At 43.3% G+C, this 23210-nt stretch overlaps 1 protein-coding gene across 1 annotated transcript in view; it reads right to left on the bottom strand.

Annotated features, from left to right (window-relative positions):
• Nucleotides 1-12991: 12991 nt before the first annotated feature.
• Nucleotides 12992-23210, bottom strand: part of LOC311144722 (olfactomedin-like protein 2A) — a 30672-nt gene continuing 20453 nt past the window's right edge. The window contains exons 6-8 of the mRNA XM_084180817.1: nt 17565-17870; nt 17129-17314; nt 12992-14649 (exon numbers count right to left, since the gene is read on the bottom strand). Of these exons, the coding sequence (XP_084036943.1) occupies nt 14045-14649; nt 17129-17314; nt 17565-17870 (1097 nt within the window). The 3' untranslated portion in view covers nt 12992-14044. The remainder of the gene's footprint in view (nt 14650-17128; nt 17315-17564; nt 17871-23210) is intronic.

Here is a 23210-nt window from a genome sequence, read left to right as displayed (position 1 = left end):
TAAGACAGCTCAGACAATTCCTCAGAAAGAATGCCCTGGAATTATTCATGCTTTTCATGCTCACTTGCTTCCCTCTCTGTTTTACAAGTGAAATGAAGAGAAGGTCTGCCAACATCTGGCCAGAGCAAGAATCCAGTAAATCCACTTTTATATTTGACGTTTTATTATTTAGAGTGCTGGCCTGCGCCACATGCGCCCCGTCTCTCAGGACAACAGGATACAGATATTGGATTCTTTGGGTTGATATCCTTGGCATGGCCACCCTTAAGAGTGAAATCACCATTACACCGGAAGTCTGCAGCTTCACTGTTCCCATCCCACTTTTCCTTTACTGGAAGAATTGCTGCTCACTTTTATCTCCTGCATTATGAAAGGAGTCATTTGAACTGTGCTCAGCATTGTGGGTAAATGTGAGATAGTTAAAGGAATGTGTAGTGTCAATGATCTCTTTAGAGGATATGAGACCTCACAACATGTCTGACCTATTAGCCTGGTCATTCTGGGTGGCTGTTCTCTTAGATCATCATCATGTAAGCCCCCTCGAGGTGGGAGAGAGACCCCAGGAGTATTTTTATATCAAACTTTTACAAATGGGGTTCCTGTAAGAATGGGCAACATATGTGCCATATAGGTTACCTCGATGATCAAACTGGCGGCAGATCATTGGTGTGTAAAGAGCATTTACTTTTCGAAATAGATATGATAATTCTAAAAACAAGACAAAAACACTGTTACACAAGTTATACTAATACATTTCAAAGGCAAATTCAACATTCAGTCTAAACATGATATCTTGTTTCACAACATCATTGGTCACCTGTCCGGTGTCCTGCATGTTCTCAGCTTTGCATTCTGTGGAGTGGTAATTTGACATCTGTGAGAGACTTCATATCACACAGTATTATATTGTGAGTATTCTTTATGCCTCCATGGAACACAAAAAAATAGTAGCATTAGGAAACATCCAGTTTCAACATATCCACCCATGAAACTGAAACTCTACGGGCAGAGTGTCACAGTGTGTGCAAGCCAGAGAAGATTACATGTGGGGTTTCTACTTCTTCACCCATGTGAAATTGATTTAAGCAGCAGTTGGGCCCTATGAATCATGTGTGGTGAGAGCAGGCTTACTGGCCTCTCTGTCTGCTATGGAGGAACTGGATTGTATTGAGTTACAATGTCAAACAAAGTAATTGGAGTTCTATATACACTGAGTGTACAAAACATTAACAACACCTTCCTAATATTGAGTTGCACCCCCCTTTTGCACTTCAATTAGTGCAGATGAAGGGGAGGAGACAGGTTAAAGAAGGAATTTTAAGCCTTGAGAAAATTGAGACGTGGATTGTGTATGTTTGCCATTCAGAGGGTGAATGGGCAAGACAAAATATTTAAGTGCCTTTGAATGGGGTATGGTAGTAGGTGCCAGGCGCACCTGTTTGTGTGAAGAACTGCAACGCTGCTGGGTTTTTCACGCTCAACAGTTTCCCATGTGTATCAAGAATGGTCCACCACCCAAAGGACATCCAGCCAACTTGACACAACTGTGGGAAGCATTGGAGTCAACATGGGCCATCATCCTTGTGGAATGCTTTAGACACCTTGTAGAGTCCATGCCCCGACGAATTGAGGCTGTTCTGTGGGAAAAAATAGGTGGGTGCAACTCAATATTAGGAAGGTGTTCCTAATGTTTGGTATACTCAGTGTACACAATGTCTCAATTGTCTCAAGGCTTAAAAATCCATCAAGTGATCATAGTTTTCACGTGCATTCACCTGGTCAATCTATGTCATGGAGGGAGCAGGTGTTCTTAATGTCTTGTACACTCAGTGTACAGTAGAGAGGAGTAAGAAGTAAACATTTGTTAATTGCCCCTTGACTGTACAGTATTTATTATGTAAGTCTAGTGTCTTTACATGCAAAGGGATCCCTTATCAACCATGGCTGCAGTATTTTAGCGCTACCTTTACTGAAGCTCAGAGCTCTGTACTTGGTTATCTCCTCAGGTCATGCTCATGCTCAGGGGAATGTGAATTATTGTTCCTATAGGGATTAGTTCTGAGGTGGAGCAGACACGTCCCCAAAACATGCTTTGGTGAAGAAATGTAACTTCCTTATGTTATAAAATAACTTTTACCAAGACAAATATGATTATTCAGATTGTTCAGTAGTGTCTTTCTCTAACATATCATTAACATTATATCCTAAAAGTCGGATTTTGTAACCTAATGCATCCGATAATAAGCACCGAGCTCTGTTGACTTAGTGGTGCAGGTTTCTCGTAACAACTTTTGAGGATTTTACATTTTTGGTCATTGTCTTGAAAGTTGTTTCAGTAGGTCGCAGAAAGCTAAATTAGCATAACACGAGCTGAATTAAATGTAAAAGGCTTTGAAAATAAAAAGCTTGGTATACGCTCAGTGCTCCATTGACATTTCACAGAGATATGCTTGTTTTTGTGAGACATTTTCTATTATTATGAAAGTGTATACTAAATATGAAAATACTACATGCCGTGTCTCAAAATCGATATCAATTTTACCTCTATATTGTTCTATGTCCTGCGGATTTGAGAAGAAAGATGACGAGTTTAACAGGAAAGCGAGCCTGTCAGGTAGCCAGTAGCTTTAATTCTTGCACAGAATCCAGTCTAGTTGACGTGATGCAATTTTCCTGATCTTTGACCACTTTTTTTTCTCAGGCCTCCATTGATTTAGTCACAATAATTTTGGCTATCCTACAATGGTAAAAACTCCAATCACTTTTGAACAGATTATGATAGAGACGTGGTTTGGACCATTGGTTTTCTTAAAGGAATATCCACACAATTATATTATAATATATTATCATATTATTTTACCCATTGGTCAAAAGATGCGTATTTGATTGGACACCCTACAACTAACGTGAATTCAACATGAAATCCGCAAAACATTTCACCATGTCATTGGATTTAGGTTAAAAGTTGGGTAAATCCAATCAGTTTTTCACGTTGATTCAACGTCATCACATTGCATTTTTTTGTTGAAATGACGTGAAAACAATGTTGATTCAACCAGTTTTTGCCCAGTGGGATGACTCTCCCCATAATGGTCTCTCCCTAATGGGAGCCAGGCTGGGGAGGAGGGGCTTAGTTTACCGACTGAAAGTGCTCCATTAAACAGTGTGTCTGACTGACAGCATCCACAAAATGAGCTAGATCAGAATGCTAATATTTTGATTAAACAGCTGCTCATCCCTAGTGGTGCTGTCATGATGATATAAGACAGCAGGTAGAACTGGAGGAGGAAGTGGATGATTAGTGAAGGGGTGACAGGGATCATGACCAGTGGAAGCAACACAGAGACACGGACATATGTTTAGACAGAACACCTACCATCTGCAGCCCCAGTGCTGAGGCACCTTCAAAGAAAACATAATTCATCATCCCACAAACCTTGGCTCTCCCGACGATGTTTTCACTGCCGACCAGACCATTTCCAGAGTCCCTTGTTGTATTGTCTTATGTTATGAATAAGGTCTGTGTGAGTGAGTGGATTCCATAGACAGGCTCTAGCAGTTGAAAGATGTGTCATAGCATTTAGCTTCAGATTAGCTGTGAACAACAGCTGTCTGTGATATGTGTGGTGGTAAGTAGTAAGTGGAAGAGGGGGGGATCTGAAGGATGGTACAATGGTCACATTCTTCATTAGCTTAGATTCTGCTTGCTGTCGCCAAGCCAGCATTCCAGCCAAAAGGCTAGCGGAGCCATTGGCTTAGTGCTGAATGTCAGAGACCTCTGGGATTTGTGTGGACCCATCAGAAACTCCTTTTGATCACAACTGGAGGGAATAAGACGGAGGCTGGAATTCAATCTCTGCAATAGTCCCAGTCGGTATTAAATAGAATGTTGCGGCCCCAGCCACCTGTGGGGAAAACATCCCATGGTTACCTTGGTTACCCCATTTGCTCACAGCAAAAACTTGACCTTTTTCAAAAGCAATTTTCTTGTTGTCTGCTTGTTTTAGAAAAGTACAACATGTCTAAAGATTACTTTTCAACATTGCCTGCTCCCAACCGTTCTCAATACTTCGAGAGGAATGCTTTCTTATGACATAAATACAGGCTCTGGGTATGTGTAGAACTAATATGGGCCATGTGCACCTTCTGATTATTAATGCAATTAGTTATACTGTTCAAACCATTAAGAAACCTATTTTGATTTCGATGAAAACATGCATTTTTATTCTATGAAGGAACAATATTATTTTTCTGCAGTGCACATTTTATGGAGTGTAGACTTGATTGCATTCCATCCTGAAATGTGTATTTACAATGCGCTGCATAACTCAAAAGGCTTTTAAAGAATGACCTGCCCACTCACATTATAAATCCAATATTGATTTTGCTTTACAAAAAAATATCCATCAGTAAATTAAATGTCAATAGATATACATCAATGATATGAGGAATTGCCATGGCATTTTAAACAAACCCATCGATGTTCCATGCCTGCCTCCAGTCCGACAGCTGCTCTGTACTGTGGATATCTTTCCCTACTGTAGTTGAAGAGCCTGGCACCACATGTTAAGGCAGAGAGCAGTCTGACTGATGGCATAGCTGAGTGAGGGTGAGGTAGCCTAGCCCTCTTGGTGGTATTCCAGTGTGCCAGGTCAGCTGTTGGGATGTCATGCTGGGCCTTGGGCTGATTGCATTAGATGTGTGACTCTAAGCTTTGCAGTACATTGTTCTTGGCCCAGCCCCAGCCCATTGGGTCAGTCTCTGCTCTGCTCCCCAACACCCAGTAGAGCACTCCTTTTCCCTTCCCTTCACGTGCACTGCTTTTCCCTTCCCTTCACGTGCACTGCTTTTCCCTTCCCTTCACGTGCATTGCTTTTTCCCTTTCCTTCACGTGCATTGCTTTTCCCTTCCCTTCACGTGCATTGCTTTTCCCTTCCCTTCACGTGCACTGCTTTTACCCTTCCCTTCACGTGCACTGCTTTTCCCTTCCCTCTCCCATCTTAAACTGGGCCCAGATAAATATTAGGATATTTGTTTAATTTGTCATTTTGTTTCTCAAAAATAAGAGAGGAGGGTGTTGCCAGTGTAAATGCAGTCTGGAAGTCATTTGTTGAATTAGTTATTTTCTTTCTTGGGGATTTCTCTCCTTCTCTCCCACTCATTGTTTGTGTTTCTCTGGAGGTTCCTGTTGGAACATGATGATCAGCATGACTTCAGTGGAGTCAGTCAGCAGTACGGAGGGACAGAGAAATACTGTAGGAGACAGATGATGTCATTACACTGATGCAGTTTGAACTTGTTACAGTCAATGCAAAGTAATATGTGTGTATATTACAGTATGTTGTAGTGCAGTAGAATGTAGAAAACTGCAGCATCTGAAATGACAAATCTTAGAGTGACTGACAGCATCCAAATAAATGTTAGTCCACTACACATACATTAAAAAAGAACAATTGAATAATCAGGTAATGTGGCAATAAAGAGACAGTAGTTTTAGAAGATAACTACAGGACGGTCCCAGTCTAGAGAGGCATATCAGTGATCACACCACTGCATACCTTTTGTGCCTGTTTGTTGACAGATGTATCCTCTGTCACCATAGTGACCAGATCCTTGCCAAGTGCTGAAATATTAGAAATCTGTTTAGTGTTTTGGAATAAGGGCCTCAGGCACTGTCACGTTCGCTTATAGACGGGACGGACCAAGGCGCAGCGTGATATGCGTACATGTTTATTAAATATTAACCACAACGACAAAATAACAAACAAAACGAAACGTGAAGTCCAAGGCAGCACAACACAACATACCTTACACGGAACAAGATCCCACAACTAACTAGTGCCAAAAGGCTGCCTAAGTATGGTCCCCAATCAGAGACAACGAGCGACAGCTGCCTCTGATTGGGAACCACACCGGCCAACATAGAAATAGACATACTAGAACATCAACATAGAAATATACAACATAGAACATACACACCCTGACTCAACATATACAAGTCCCTTGAGTCAGGGCGTGACAGTACCCCCCCCCAAAGGTGCGGACTCCGACTGCGCCACATAAACATAACAGGGTAGGGGCCGGCTCCGGGCGTGACCACCACTTCCTCTCCACCTCCCTGTTGCGCCCCTGGTCTGGTCTGGACCTCGGTGCGCTGCTTCCCCTCTCCTTCCTCCCACGAAGTACCAAGACCTGTCTGGACCCTGGTGTGGGAGACCCCGAACCTGGAGAGGGGCTGACGTCTGGGTCTGGACTGGAACCGCTGACTGGAGCTGGACCCGACGACGGTGGATCTAACTGCTCTGGCTCCGGAGTGGAACCGCTGACCGGAGCTGGATCAGGCACCGGTGGAGCGGACTGCTCTGGCTCCGGAGTGGAGCAGCTGACCGGAGCTGGACTGGACCCCGGTGGAGCGGACTGCTCTGGCTCCGGAGTGGATCCACTGACCGGAGCTGGACTGGACCCCAGTGGAGCGGATTGCTCTGGCGCCGGAGTGGAGCAGCTAACCGGAGCTGGATCAGGCACCGGTGGAGCGGACTGCTCTGGCTCCGGAGTGGAGCAGCTGACGGGTGCCGGACCAGGCACCGGTGGGACAGGCACGGGCCGTGCCGGACTGGACACACGCACCACTGGCTTGGTGCGAGGAGCAGGAACAGGCCGGACCGGGCTGGCGACGCGCACCAATGGCTTGGTGCGAGGGACAGGAACAGGCCGGGCCGGGCTGGCGACACGCACCACTGGCTTGGTGCGAGGGACAGGAACAGGCTGGACCGGGCTGGCGACGCGCACCACTGGCTTGGTGCGAGGGGCAGGAACAGGCTGGGCCAGGCTGGCGACGCGCACCACTGGCTTGGTGCGAGGGACAGGAACAGGCCAGACCGGGCTGGTGACGCGCACCACTGGCTTGGTGCGAGGGACAGGAACAGGCCGGACCGGGCTGGCGACGCACACCACTGGCTTGGTGCAAGGGGCAGGAACAGGCCGGGCCGGGCTGGCGACGCACACCACTGGCTTGGTGCGAGGAGCAGGAACAGGCCGGGCCGGGCTGGAACACGCACCACTGGTCTGGTGCGAGGAACAGGAACGGGCCGGACCGGACTGCGAAGGCGGACTGGAGGTCTGGAGCGGAGAGCTGGCACAACCCGTCCTGGCTGGCTGGCCACTTTCGCACTACACATGCGGGGCGCTGGCACAGGACGCACTGGACTGTGCACGCGCACTGGTGATACAGCTCGTAGAACAGGCGCAGGATATGCGGGACCGAGGAGGCGTACTGGAGACCAGGAGCGTTGAGCCGGCACACCCCGTCCTGGCTGAATGCCCATCTTCGCACGACACGTGTGTGGTGCTAGCACAGGACGTACAGGACTGTGCCGGAACACTGGCGACACAGTAGCTCCGCATAACACGGAGCCTGCCCAGTCACACGCTTCCTCGCGTGAGTACGGGGAGTTGGCTCTGCTCTAACACTAGGCTCCGCCAACCACCCTTTTAGCCCCCCCACATTTTTTTTATTGGGGCTGTCTCTCGGGCTTCTTCCTCGGCTGGCACCTTCTGCGTTGCCGCTGCTCCTCTCTATACCGCGCCTCCACTGTCTCCTCCCAAGGACAGCGATCCATCCTGGCCTGAATCTCCTCCCAAGTCCAGGATCCCTTACCGTCCAGGATCTCCTCCCAGGTCCAGGCTGTCTGCTCCTGGACACGCTGCTTGGTCCTTGTTTGGTGGGATCTTCTGTCACGTTCACTTATAGACGGGACGGACCAAGGCGCAGCGTGATATGCGTACATGTTTATTAAATATTAACCACAACGACAAAATAACAAACGAAACGAAACGTGAAGTCCAAGGCAGCACAACACAACATACCTTACACGGAACAAGATCCCACAACTAACTAGTGCCAAAAGGCTGCCTAAGTATGGTCCCCAATCAGAGACAACGAGCGACATCTGGCTCTGATTGGGAACCACACCGGCCAACATAGAAATAGACATACTAGAACATCAACATAGAAATATACAACATAGAACATACACACCCTGATTCAACATATACGAGTCCCTTGAGTCAGGGCGTGACAGGCACATTGTATTTAATTTGGTGTGACCTTTTTTCATGGTTTATTTGTTGCCCAAACATGCTATTTATTCTTCTAAATGGCTCTATTGTATTCAGATTTGACTACAATGCTATAATGTATAATCAATAGGGGAAAGAACGCACAGAGAACAAAATGCATAGGCTATGCTTAATCATCCATGAGTTCCTATTAATAACCAGCACTGGCTAATGTTTGGAATGCACTGTGAATAAATCAATCATTACACACATACCCTTTTAAGGATATGTTGACCATAGCGCCACAAACACCTACTCGAAACCTCACATTTTTCAGCCAGGCATTTTCTTTGCAATTCTCCAACGCAAACACGTCATCTATGAACCCCTGATCCAACAGCTAAACATTGCGATTTATTTGGAAGATTTCTTTCCACAACTGATGTTTCTAGTGTGCTGACTGTACATGCCCTGCAGTGCATAGCAGCAAGCACATACCAGCCTGAGCCTGAGTAGGAGTCTCTGTGCCTGAGTCTGATGCTCTGCTACAATATGTGTTGCCAAGGTCCCGACACAACCACTCCTCCTTGATAATCTCCAAAGAGTCCATTGTGTCTGATACAATGGCTTCCCTTAGTGCTCTCTTCAGACCACTAGGCTAGACTGCAGGAAAAACCCCTCTAAAACGAGCATGGGACATAATTGAGTGTGTGCCAAGTCCCACAGACAACCCAAGGGGAAAGCACTTAATACCTTTAATTGGATAGTTATTGAGTATGAGACCCCTGGGCCATGTCTTGCACATTAGAGCTAATAAAGCCTACAGGTTTGACGACAAGACAGCTAATCATGAGTGCCATTCACCTTCCTGATTATAAAAGGCTTGGCCCTGCGCTCATAGTTCACTGTCCCAGTCCTGCTCCCTACATCCTACTTAATCATTTGCTTTTCAAGTGACTGACTGGCTGCAGGAAATAGCCTGTGGGATCTTAACTAAAGTCATGTTGAGGCTGCACATATTGTTCTGGACTAGCATAAGCTTTCATGAGCTCTGTTTCCTCATCACATTTAATTTAGTTGGCACTGGTGGAATGTGTTAGCAATATGTTTTCAATAGGAATTAAAATATTTACACAGAACTTAATCATTTACGTGGAATGGATCCATTGTTGCTGAGCTTATAAAACTGCAATGTGTTTTGCATGCAGTGTTCTGTTCAATGTCGCTCATAGAGATCTAATGTATATAATAGTTATTGGATGAGCTCATCCTCAAATTCAATTGTCAATCGTTGCTTTGCTCTCCCACCTGATGTTTTTGAACGGCATATGAATTGTTCTTGTCAACCTCACTTAAAGTTTATGTGCCAGGAACATCTCCGGACATATGATTTGCAACAGATCACAAAATATCTGGCCCGTCAATCATCATGTCATTTCTCTTCTCATGTTTCAGAGCTCAGTGATCCTGGGGTTTTCATGGCTGGAGATGTGCTTTCCCTTTATGTCCATAATGAGACTAATATACAGAGAGGTCTCAGTGCACTCGTTTAGAGCAGGGTGTGGAGCTGGAGATGTGTGTAGAACATGCAAAGGTCTCTACAGCGGGTGTGTATGACATCATCATTGGAAAAGGCCTTGTAGAGGGTCTTGGAGGACAAGCTTGCTCAACATTAACCCAATCAATTCCTGTCCATGTAAATTAACCTATACATCCGCTGCTTTTATCAACAGCAGACTCAGGTGATCTCCGGTCCTGTGACACTAAAGCTCTAGTGTCAGGAAGGATACAGTGAGCTGCATATTTGAGCCTAATTTAACACGGTTGAATTGGAGTGAGATCGTGAACAGGGTCATCACCAGAGGCCCTGTTGATGTTTAGAGGATCACTTTGAGTAACAGGAGAGCCTTTGTGTTAGACAAGGGGACCTCAGCACCCTGAGTCATGTGAATTTTCGTTCCTCATTGCAAAACTTTGACTGATCATCATTGTCCCATGTTGCATGACAACAACATGTTAGCATCTCACTGTACAGGTGGAGCTAGCTAGCAATCAGCCATTAACAAAACCATAAAACAGAGTTAATTACACAGAAATGTGTGCCTCTTGATCTTGCGATGGAATTATTGGCTGTATTAGGCGATGAAAACTCCAACATTGTGTGCAAAGCTGTACTTTAAATAGCATTGTTGAGGGGGTGGTTCGTGCTCCCAAATGAGGACCACATGAGAGGACCACACCCCTTATACATTCATCTCATGCTCCATTTCCACTCCTCCCTCCAGCATTGCCTGGCTCGGAGCTCGGAGCTCAGAGCTAAAGTTGAAGAGTTTCACATCCCGAGCCAGCCAATCATCCTGCCCAACCCTTGTTACCATGACCTCAGGGCAGGCCAGCTCCTTTAGTGCACTTGTACTCCCAATCAAGCAGAGCCGAGTGACCTTTGTCCTGGAACAAAACACAACTCATGAGAGTGAGTTTGTGGTGCTATTTAGGGAGAGAGTTAAGTACACACAAAAAACTCAAGAGGAATCATCGAGTCATTCAACTGCATCCTGTCAACACATAACACTGGGCAGGAAAAGTCCTGCTCCCCATGGCTTCCACTGGGTAGGCCTGTGCACATTTTGACTTCTCACAGCAATATTTAAAACTGGATTTTTTTACGTCATCCATAGCACAGAGACAAGCACATCGGGTTGTGTGTAGTAATATAACATTTCCACTTAAAATCCTTTCTGTCAAAAATGGTGTATCAAACACCATGACATTACAAACAAATAAATAGCAGTGCTGTAATTAGCCATGCACATTTCAGTGTAAACTTAACCAAACCATCAAAATAGATTACAAATACAAAATTAGTCATTAAAGTGGTTGTTTCAAAATAAACCAAATATGATACTCAAAAGGTATTTAGGCAAAACTTTATTTGAATTAGTGGTCTTCATAACTCTCCATAATGGCAGTACATGCACTACATGCAGGTCTAATAATTTATGACACATCATAGATCAGAAACTGTCATAGAGGTTCATGGATTATACTTTCTTTAGAAGACGGTACTGTACATCTGTATGCATTTACATAATTGACCTCCATGACAGTTAATTTCCTATGAAGTAATGGTTTACAAATACGCCAAAATTATTATGACAGATGTAGTGACTGTGTAAATGTTACTAGCAGCAACAACTGTATATTTTTCATTCAAACAAAAAATGAACATATAACTTTATACAAAATGTATGCAAAGCAACAACAATGTAGATATGAAGTATACATTTCTGGAAAATTACAAGTGAATACAAAATCTTAAGTTTAGAAACTCGTGTATATTGTTTTTGTGAGTTCATATACACTACCGTTCAAAAGTTTAGGATCACTTAGAAATGTCATTTTTTTTCAAGAAAAGCAATTTTTTTGTCCATTAAAATAACATAAAATTGATCAGAAATACAGTGTAGACATGGTTAATGCTGTAAATGGCTATTGTAGCTGGAAACGGCTGATTTTTAATGGAATATCTACATATGTGTACAGAGGCCCATTATCAGCAACCATCAGTCCTGTGTTCCAATGGCACGTTGTGTTTGCTAATCCAAGTTTATCATTTAAAAAAGCCAATTGATCATTAGAAAACCCTTTTGCAATTATGTTAGCACAGCTGAAAACGGTTGTGCTGATTAAAGAAGCAATAAAACTGGCCTTCTTGAGACTGGTTGAGTTTCTGGAGCATCAGCAATTGTGGGTTCGATTACAGGCTCAAAATGGCCAGAAACAAATAACTTTCTTCTGAAACTCCTCAGTCTATTATTGTTCTGAGAAATGAAGGCTATTCCATGCGAGAAATTGCCAAGAAACTGAAGATCTCGTACAACGCTGTGTACTACTCCCTTCACAGAGAAACAGCTTGAGAAACAGACGCCTCGCAGGTCCTCAACTGGCAGCTTCATTAAATAGTACCTGCAAAACACCAGTCTCAACGTCAACAGTGAAGAGGTGACTCCGGGATGCTGACCTTCTAGGCAGAGTTGCAAAGAAAAAGCCATATCTCAGACTACCCATCTTAATCTTTTCTTTTTATTGGCCAGTCTGAGATATGGCTTTTTCTTTGCAACTCTGCCTAGAAGGTCAGCATCCCGGAGTCGCCTCTTCACTGTTGACGTTGAGACTGGTGTTTTGCGGGTACTATTTAATGAAGCTGCCAGTTGAGGACCTGTCAGAAGTCTGTTTCTCAAACTAGACACTCTAATGTATTTGTCCTCTTGCTCAGTTGTGCACCAGGGCCTCCCACTCCTCTTTCTATTCTGGTTAGAGCCTGTTTGCGCTGTTCTGTGAAGGGAGTAGTACACAACGTTGTACGAGATCCTCAGGTTCTTGGCAATTTCTCGCATGGAATAGCCTTCATTTCTCAGAACAAGAAAAGACTGAGGAGTTTCAGAAGAAAGTTATTTGTTTCTGGACATTTTGAGCCTGTAATCGAACCCACAATTGCTGATGCTCTAGATACTCAACTAGTCTGTATGACTAGTTAAAAAAATATATACATATATATGCACTCACTATCTGTAAGTCGCTCTGGATAAGAGCGTCTGCTAAATAACTAAAATGTAAATGTAAAATGTAGTCTCAAGAAGGCCAGTTTTATTGCTTCTTTAATCAGCACAACAGTTTTCAGCTGTGCTAACATAATTGCAAAAGGGTTTTCTAATGATCAATTAGCCTTTAAAATGATAATCTTGGATTAGCAAACACAACGTGCCATTGGAACACAGGACTGATGGTTGCTGATAATGGGCCTCTGTACGCCTATGTAGATATTCCATTAAAAATCAGCTGTTTCCAGCTACAATAGCCATTTACAACATTAACAATGTCTACATTATATTTCTGATCAATTTGATGTTATTTTAATGGACAAAAAAATTGCTTTTCTTTCAAAAACAAGGACATTTCTAAGTGACCCCAAACTTTTGAACGGTAGTGTATAGTCAAAGCATCCCTCATCCTCACTAAAATAAACCATTTCAACAGTTAACACTACAGTACCCAGCAACATTTATACAAGTAAAAAAACGAACATCATCAATAGGCCTGAAATGACAATTACAGATGATCATAGTGCTAGGTGATAGGATGGAGTTTGATGGGCCCTAAAAATCTAATAGGTGGAATAAATGAGCAGTTCGTGATTTACAATAGCATCCCAATATAGAGTCCACATTGACCTGGAACCTTGTTGTGTATGGGACGCATGGTATGCTGTCAAGTGTATTGGTTAGTATGCATTGAAAGAGGAATGCTGGCTGTTGAATCCAATATGGGCGCTACTGGACTGTCCATAGATCCGGTAAAGAGGTCAATGGAACTCGACCAAAACAAAATGCCATGGAAACGCATGGGGGAAAGATCCCGAATCTCCTCACTGCCCCCCAGCAAAATTACCCTACATTTAGGTTATTGTTTATATGTGTATTTCACACTATGTTGAGGTAAAAATCTGAGTATAATGCTTGTATGGATGTCAAGCCCAATACATGTTCATGTTATCATGACCAATCAACTGCATTACAGTTAAAAATGACATTGACTACCACCAACGATTTCTCTATGCTAGCTATGCTACCAGCTTATATGAAAGGGAGTTAGCATTTAGCAGTCACTTCTTCTAAACCTGAACAGGGACTATTTCTAAATGTTATGCAGCAAAAACAGCCCAAAATATACAAATCGGACATTAGTAACCACATTGTGGGCCTGTTACAATACATCAATCATAATGGATTTGACGAATATCCACTTCGTTAGATCAGATTTGTTGAATGTGCGCCAATCCGGCGTCCTTCTTTTATCCCCCATGGTCTACGTTCATTTGACCTCTTTACCGCATCTATTACTGAGCATCTCTCTTATCTCTAAGGGGATGGTGACCTTGTCATGATCCTGATGGCCTATACTTTACCTGAGCGCAAAACACCTGTGCTCATTGGTCAACAAAATGTATGTTATATGTGACCTGGTGTCCATTGTCCCAGGCGTACAGGACCTTCTCCTTGGGATTGTAGTCGATCTGGGTGGTGTAGGCATATTCGTTGGTAAAGGGCAGATGAGGGATAGCCTCTGAGTTGGTGTGGGTGTCGTAGGCATAGTTCACCTCCCCTTCCTTCTGGTTATAGACGTCCACAGCGTACAGCACCCCACAGATGATGAAGCAGTTCCCGTAAGTCTTCCTCTTCAGGCCCGTCCTCCAGGTGGTCTCCTTCTTCATGGACAGATCCCCAGGGTCCAGCTTACTGATGACAATCACCTCCTGCTGAGAGTAGTCATAGTCCGTGGCAGGGTAGATCACCCACAGCCCACTCTCATCCACGGCAAAGTCAATGTCCGAGTGGCCTCTCCACTTCCAGGGGGTGGTGTCCTCGTAAACCACGTCATGCAGGAGGGTCCAGGCGGCCACGTAACGCATCCTTAGGTCGTACTTAATGATGTTTTTGGTGAAAGCTCTGTTGTAGTAAAACGCTCCATTGTACACCACATGACCCGTGCCGATCCAGTTGTAAGGCAGTTTGAAGAGGTTGCTCCAACGACCTAACAGGACCAAATATAGAAATGTTTAGTGAGCGCTAACTGCATACCATGTTGCCCCCCAGACATTATGCTAACATCATGTAAAATTAAGTATAAATCAAGTCATTCTGGGTTTCACAGGTGTTACACACGCAAACGTTTTAATAGTTCCATAAAAGTTTATACAATTGTGTCACATGAGAGACTGGTTCCTTTATCTTACTGTCCCACTCCCTGCTGTCCAAACATATGTATTGTTATTAGGGTTACACTCATATCTGATCACATCTGCGCTCTTATATTTCTACCTCAGGAAGTGTGATTTAGATAATGAATGAAGCTGCAGCGAAGGACAAAAACAACCCCGTAGCACAGCACTTTTCCCCCCCGAGGCCAGCCCATGCCTCTAATCCCTCTCAGCTATGGCCAGTTCAAAGGGGAGGCCAGAGCACATGTCAGCCTAGGCAGGGATCACAGCCACTCACAGAGATACCTAGTCATCCGCACACTGCTGTGAACTCACCACCCTACCGGATATCAGAGCAAAATCTCTATACACTTTGCAAGATGTAAGTGAGTTTAAAGAAACATTGTCCAAACACTTCTAAATCAACCAGGCTAGTCCTGTGAGAAAGATAATTTTACACAGTCATTTAAGAGGAGTAATCCTATTTCTCTCTCCAAGTACTAGTGCAAGAAGGGGTGGATTCTTTCCACCCAGCTGTTTTAGGAACTTTATGTGTGAAAAACCTGCCTGTTTGAGTCTCAAGCTACTATAGTGTATACTCACTATATTTCATGGGTCACTGTAGATCAGTGGTCACCAATCTTTTCTTGACTTAAAAAACATAAGCCTATGCAACATTAACCAATAAAAAACAGTTCTGTAGCAATTAAGTTTGTGCAGTAGGCTATAGACCCAATACATTATCACTGCATATTGGCTACGCTTGAATTGCCCTGCCAATGTTGTTCTTCTCAGACCATTTTGAAATTATATTTCAAAATGTTAGGTATATGATCACACTGGTAATATATAATTTGTTGTATTACTTGTGAGGCACAGCTGGCTGAGCATAATCATTTGCTTATTGTTTTACTGGACTGATGGCCTGCATCTGATGGTCAGTCTGAGGGGAGGGAGGGAGCAGCGGTGAGGCTGCCTCTCACCCGACTCACCGTCCCTCCTCTCTCCCTCCCTCCGCTGAGAAAAGGGGACACAGTCTTCCAGCTGATGGCGAAACTTAAAAGCCAATTTATGCTTGATCTGAAATGTGGGCGGAGGCTCCGTATGGAGGGTGTAACGCAATTGCGGAGCCTTCGGAGGCATGCAGAGGCCAAATTGAGCTCCGTACCGCATCGCTGTGCGCCTCCCAAAGCGCAGGAAGTATGAATGTCCTGACTTCTGTAGAGGCCGTATCACCATAAATGCTGCACGGCCAATGCAGATATCGGATTGACCATGCAGCGCCTTTAAGTCGCACTGCATTACTTCTGCCTCATGCACCAATTCATGTTGTTACTCCTATGACCAGAGAAAGTTAAATTTTCATCAATATTAAAAAAGACACACGCCGCAAATAATAACAACTCAAGCTTATCGAAACGCGCTTTTTATGGCTTATAAAATGTTCAACAAGGTTTTGACAGTGCTGAATAACAACTTAAACATGAACTTACTCATAAAAACAGCAGCTCTTTGCTGTATTCGTTGAGTCTCTCTCTAGTCATGGTTTTAAAAGTTTTTAAATCTCACATTATCAACTTTGCTGTGCATTCGAGGTTTCTTTTTACAGTCTATGGTGCGAGGAAACTGTGCAGACACGGTGATCTGAGCTATCTGATTGGCCAGCGGTAGGCCTATAGGTGCACTTGATTTGCTCTCTGGGCCTGCCGGGTAGGCATAGTTCTACCTTCAGACACATGAAATGGTTAAAAATGAGAACACTTTGCCTTCCCGGCGCTAGGGCTGCTGAATCAAGCACACCTACCGTCAACAGTGCAAAACAAATAAAAAAATAGGTCCGCAAGGCTTTATCATTGGGTTTTTTACAGAACTGTTTGGTCGGCAGGTAGCTAAGGGGTTAAGAGCGTTGTGCCAGTAACTAATCCCCGCGCTGACTAGGTGAAAAATCTGTCGATGTGCCCTTGAGCAAGGCACTTAACCCTAATTGCTCATGTAAGTCGCTCTGGATAAGAGCGTCTGCTAAATGACTAAAATGTAATGTAAATGTGATTTTTGCATGGGAATACTTTGGAACAGATTTCCAAACACCAGCAAATCGCTCCAAGTGATTTTAATTTTTGATATCTGTTCCAAAGTATTCCCACGCAAAATAGAGAGATGTATGTGATCATATACAAATGTAAGCAAGGTTTGAAAATATTATGTTTTAGTCAAATATTATATATTCTTGGTCCAACAATTCAAATAAATACGCAGGCCGCCAGTTGGGGAACCCTGGTCTATAATATATGTATCTCTCTATGCCACGCCCACCTTGCTTGAAGTTGTCCAGGTTTCGGAACTCCACCAGGTTGTTGCCATAGTAATAGTTAGTGACGTAGATCTTGGAGTCCTTTGCCAGAGGATCCTTCATCCAGGCTCCCTCATTCCGCCCGTAGCTGTGCTGCTTCTCTGGGAGCTCGATAGAGGCCAAGGTCCCCTCACAGTCCAGGATCTTCCCTGCCAAGTACAGCACAAAACAATCAACACAAAAACTACCAGAAAAACTGGATAAAGAATGGCCTGCATGAGTCTCCAATCATCCAATTTCACAGTCACACATATTCTGGCAGCTAAACGTTACATGCTTATCCGTTACTGAACTGGACAGAGTCATAGCACTGACTGTCAGTATTGCTGTAAATGAGCACATTCAGTTGATATAGGGTGTAGTGTAGTGTACAGTAGGCTTTCGTGTAGGTCAGGCTACCTGCTCTGTGTAAGATTGGCCGGCTGTTGTTGTCTGAGTTGTCCAGGAAGAGCATGATGGTGGGAGCTGGTCTGTCTAGCCTCTCTACTCCTGCTGCACTGGTGGTGGTGGTAGTGGTAGTAGATGGCATTGTGGTACTGGCTGTTGTTGTTGCTGCCATTGTTGTCGTGGTAGTGACAGCAGTTTCTGTGGTAGTTGTCGACTCAGCTGTGGTTCCCTCTATGGTTTCCAGGACGATTTCAGCGCCTCCGTCCTCCGAGTGTGTCTCTTTGACATGTTGGACGGTGTGAGTCTTGGCAGCGTTGTCTGAGGATAAAGGGATGAAGTGTTGGAAAGCAGGCCATAGAATTTAGTTACTCAAACTCAAACTCTGGAGGGGCCTTGTCTTCACTAGCTTTCATTAGAATTAGCTGGCTAAATTAGTCAAATAGAGCCTCAGAGCCACAGGCCCTGTATGAGCTGCTTTTGAGACCTCTGTCAGAGAGACAAACACTGTACAGTACCACAGATTTCCCGGGGCCACATCAAAGGGGAATGCATTAGTTATGCAGCACACAGAGCATGCCAGCTTCCTCTCACTTTCTCTGTCCCCTCCTCTGTAACCAAGTCTGTCCCGCTGTCTCTGCCTCTGTCTGTTTGGATTCAGAATTCCACAGCCCTCACATGACATTTTCTTATCCTTGGCCATAGAGAGAGAATAGCAGAACAGAGGACAGTGCCAGGAGAAGTGGGCCTGGCTGAGGCTGCTCCCCTCTGTTACTCATATTACTGGCAATTTATCAGTCCAACTGAAATCCCAAATTGCCCGCCTGATACAAACTGCCATGAAGGTCATGGGTGTGAGACAACATCCCTCCCTGCAGACTATTTTTGAACAAACCGTTATCAGACAAGCGCAGAAAATTATTTCAGATCCCTCCCATGTAGTATACTCTGAATATCAGCTCTTCCCCTCAGGCAGACGCTATAGAGTCCTCATGTGTAAGCTGAGCAGATATAAGCACTCCTTCATTCCCATGTCCATCAAATACCTAAACAGCAATAAGTAAAGCTGAGCTGTGTTAGTATGCCACTGACAGAATAAGGGAATATGCAAAGTATTATGTATGTGGCTATATAAGAAGTATATGATGATAAGGGCAATGTGTTATGTTGAGTGTGTAATGTACAGTGTCTATTTTGTATACAGCAGTACTGTTGTGTCTAAGACAATTTTCCCCTTGGGACATTAAAGTTAATCCTATCCTAGCCTAGCCTACTCTCACTTCCTGTGCTGCTAGACATGTGTGATATAAAACGCCTCTCCCTGCTACATACGCAGCGCATCTGCATGACACTTGCACTCTGAGCCTCAGGGTGCCAGCCGTGCACACTACCTGACCACATGTATCTGTTAAAGGCTTAACAACAAGATAGGGAGTCAGGGAAAACGTTAGGAGTTAGGAGGTAGGCATAGATAGGTGAATGTGCTGTGGGTCTCTAGAGTCAAAAATCACAAGTACTGTATGTGGTGAAAGAAAAGCAGCGTAACTTGTTACTTCAAAAGCCACATTGTCCTTTATCTAATAGATGCAATTTACCTTTGAAAAAAAGGCCCTTCTGTTCTTTGTGAGAGATTATGGAAAGTAAGCTGATTCGCTTCACTGGGTTGACAAGTGTGGCTGTACTCACCAAAGTATGGCTAAACGGCTAGGCACGGCAGAACACATGATCTAACAGCATATGTGCGTCTGAGCCCTGAGCAAACCTAGCATACCTATCCATTCAACTAGAGTTACCCAGCAAACCACAATTGGTTCTGTGAAAGTTCCCAGAACATTCGTTAGGTCGCAGCAAATGTTCTCATAACACAAAAACTGTCCAATGTTTCTTTAGGTTGTAAGAACATTGTGGGCATATAACAAGAGATAGGTTCCAAAAAACACTAAAACGGTCCAGTTATGCTGACATTCAGATAATGTTTGTATCAGGACATTGCACAAAACATTCCTTTGATGTTGCAAGAATGTTAACAGAACAGCCTTTCTGAGTTCTTTATAGGTTCCCAGAACATTTAATTAGGTTGTGGGAATAGTGTGGGTACATTACAAGAGATAGGTTCCCAAAACACAAAATTGTGATGAAATTCATTCAATGTTTACGTTAGGTTGCACAAGACATTCCTATAATGTTGTAAGAATGTTGACAGAACACCTGGTCTAAGTTCTTCAAAGATTCCCAGAACATTTTATTAAGTTATGGCAGTTGTTTGGGTTGTTGCAAGAATAATCTTGTGATATTCACATAGGTTGCACAGAACATTCCCACAATGTTGTACAGTGTTCCACAATTTCCAAATAAGTCTGTTTTTATGACGTTCATAGCATATTTGTTTTAGGTTTAACATAATATTCCATTGATGTTCACGCAATATACATTTGACCTTGTCTTGGAGGTTTACTGGATTGGTTGAACAGTGTTTACATAAGACGTGTTGTCTTATGTAAACAAAGTCGGAGCTGCTGGGCAGGTCTATCTCACTGTCTCTGCTATTGTATAGAGAGCAATCACCGCAGCTGTTCACCCTATGTTAGTGGGCAAATTGACATTGTCAAATCAAAACCCAACATTAATTTACCCCGTTGTGACACACAGATGTTACACATCAGACTTTATGACCAAAATGATCCTTTTTACACTTGGTGGTCAATTTTGAAACTAGAATAACTGTTTCAGACTTTAATCGATGCCACATAGGCTATTTTCAAAGGGATTTGTTGCTTTTTAAAGGCAGTATATTGTGTGAACATCAATGGAATGTTATGTTAAACTTAAAACAAATATGCTATGAATGTCATAAAAACAAACTTATTTGGAAATTGTGGAACATTGTGCAACATTGTGGGAATGTTCTATGCAACCTTCGTGAATATCACAAGAATATGCTTGCAACATTAAGGGAATGTCCTGTGCAACCTAACTTAAACATTGTATGAATGTCATCACAACTGAGCATATTTTGTGTTTTGGCAACCTATCTCTTGTAATGTATCCACACTGTTTCCACACCCTAATTAAATGTTATGGGAACCTTTAAAGAACTCAGAAAGGCTGTTCTGATCCCCATTCTTGCAACATCAAAGGAATGTTTTGGTCACCCTGATACAAACATTATCTGAATGTCAACACAACTGGATAGTTTTAGTGTTTTGGGAACCTATCTCTTGTCATATCTCCACAATGTTCCCACAACCTAATGAAACATTATTGGAACCTTTAAAGAACAGAATCAATGTGTTCTAGGAACGTTCTTGCGACATCTGGTGAATGTTTTTTTCACCCTAAAATAAACATTATAGAATCATCTGCACAACTGGACAGTTTTTGTGTTTTGGGAACATATATTTTGTGATGTCTACACAATGTTCCCACCAGATTGTTCCCACAACCTATAATGAAACATTCTGGGAACCTTTAAAGAACAGACAAAATGTGTTCTCTGAACTTTCTTGCAACATTAGGTGAATGTTTTATACAAACATTGTATAATCATCAGCATGACTGGACAGTTTTTGTGTTATGAGAACATTTGCCGCAATCTAACCTAACGTAGCAGGCATAAAATAAACATCTGAAACTAGATCCCCTACATATTGGTCTTGACAAGAAGAAAACAACTGTCGGCGGAGATTCTCTTCTGCACTGTTCAACCAATCCAGTAAATGTGGAGGTGGAGGTAGCCCTTTCCTGCAGTCAAATGACCTAGTGGCCTCATAGGTGGAATGTTTTTAATATACAGTTGAAGTCGGAAGTTTACATACACTTAGGTTGGAGTCATTAAAACTAGTTTTTCAACCACTCCACACATTTCTTGTTAACAAACTATAGTTTTGGCAAGTCGGTTAGGAAATCTACTTTGTGCATGACACAAGTAATTTTTCCAACAATTGTTTACAGACAGATTATTTCACTTATAATTCACTGTATCACAATTCCAGTGGGTCAGAAGTTTACATACACTAAGTTGACTGTGCCTTTAAACATCTTGGAAAATTCCAGAAAATGATGTCATGGCTTTAGAAGCTTCCGATAGGCTAATTGACATAATTTGAGTCAATTGGAGGTGTACCTGTGGATGTATTTCAAGGCCTACCTTCAAACTCAGTGCCTCTTTGCTTGACATCATGGGAAAATCAAAAGAAATCAGCCAAGACCTCAGGAAAAAATTGTAGACCTCCACAAGTCTGGTTCATCCTTGGGAGCAATTTCCAAACACCTGAAAGTACCACATTCATATGTACAAACAATAGTACGCAAGTATAAACACCATGGGACCACGCAGCCATCATACCGCTCAGGAAGGAGATGCGTTCTGTCTCCTAGAGATGAACGTACCTTGTTGCGAAAAGTGCAAATCAATCCCAGAATAACAGCAAAGGACCTTGTGAAGATGCTGGAGGAAACAGGTACAAAAGTATCTATATCCACAGTAAAACGAGTCCTATATCGACATAACCTGAAAGGCTGCTCAGCAAGGAAGAAGCCACTGCTCCAAAACCGCCATAAAAAAGCCAGACTACGGTTTACAACTGCACATGGGGACAAAGATCGTACTTTTTGGATAGAACTGTTTGGCCATAATGACCATCGTTATGTTTGGAGGAAAAAGGGGGGGCTTGCAAGCCGAAGAACACCATCCCAACCGTGAAGCACGGGGGTGGCAGCATCATGCTGTGGGGGTGCATTGCTGCAGGAGGGACTGGTGCACTTCACAAAATAGATGGCATCATGAGGAAGGAAAATTATATGGATATATTGAAGCAACATCTCAAGACATCAGTCAGGAAGTTAAAGCTTGGTCACAAATGGGTCTTCCAAATGGACAATGATCCCAAGCATACTTCCAAAGTTGTGGCAAAATGGCTTAAGGACAACAAAGTCAAGGTATTGGAGTGGCCTTCACAAAGCCCTGACCTCAATCCTATAGAAAATGTGTGGGCGAGCAAGGAGGCCTACAAACCTGACTCAGTTACACCAGCTCTGTCAGGAGGAATGGGCCAAAATTCATCCAACTTATTGTGGGAAGCTTGTGGAAGGCTCCCCGAAACATTTGACCCAAGTTAATTTTTACTAGGATTAAATGTCAGGTATTGTGAAAAACTGAGTTTAAATGTATTTGGCTAAGGTGTATGTAAACTTCTGACTTCAACTGTATTTAATCATTTTATCATTAATAAACATTATTTAAAAAAACCTGCCAAAATCCGGTGTTTCTATGTCAAACGGTTTTGTTATATTTCAGTCTTCCGTGATGTATAGAATGTGTAATATTGGGATGCAAACTCAAAATTGAATACATTTCAACTGTATATCTGACATGGTACAGGCGCCTTCTTTTTTTAAGCCCATAACCATGTGTGTGAGGTGTATACTTTTGTTTCAAAGTAGATTTGTTTAAGACTATCAAGAAACACTCTGTGTGACCCTGATTTAACCCACTGCAGTAAAAGGTTTTAAGATGGCGTGTCGCCTTGTTAACGTCCAAAAGCGGAAGTCGTGTCACAGGCTCTCTTTCCATTTCCCCTGAAAACCAGAACATCCGGTCGTTGGGGACTCGGCAGAGGCTAGCCACAACCTAACCAACGTCCTGGGAACTTTCACAGAACC

The sequence above is a fragment of the Coregonus lavaretus genome, assembly GCF_964263955.1.
Source record: "Coregonus lavaretus genome assembly, chromosome: 17".
NCBI lineage: Eukaryota > Metazoa > Chordata > Actinopteri > Salmoniformes > Salmonidae > Coregonus > Coregonus lavaretus.
This window is presented reverse-complemented; position numbering and strand designations above follow the sequence as displayed.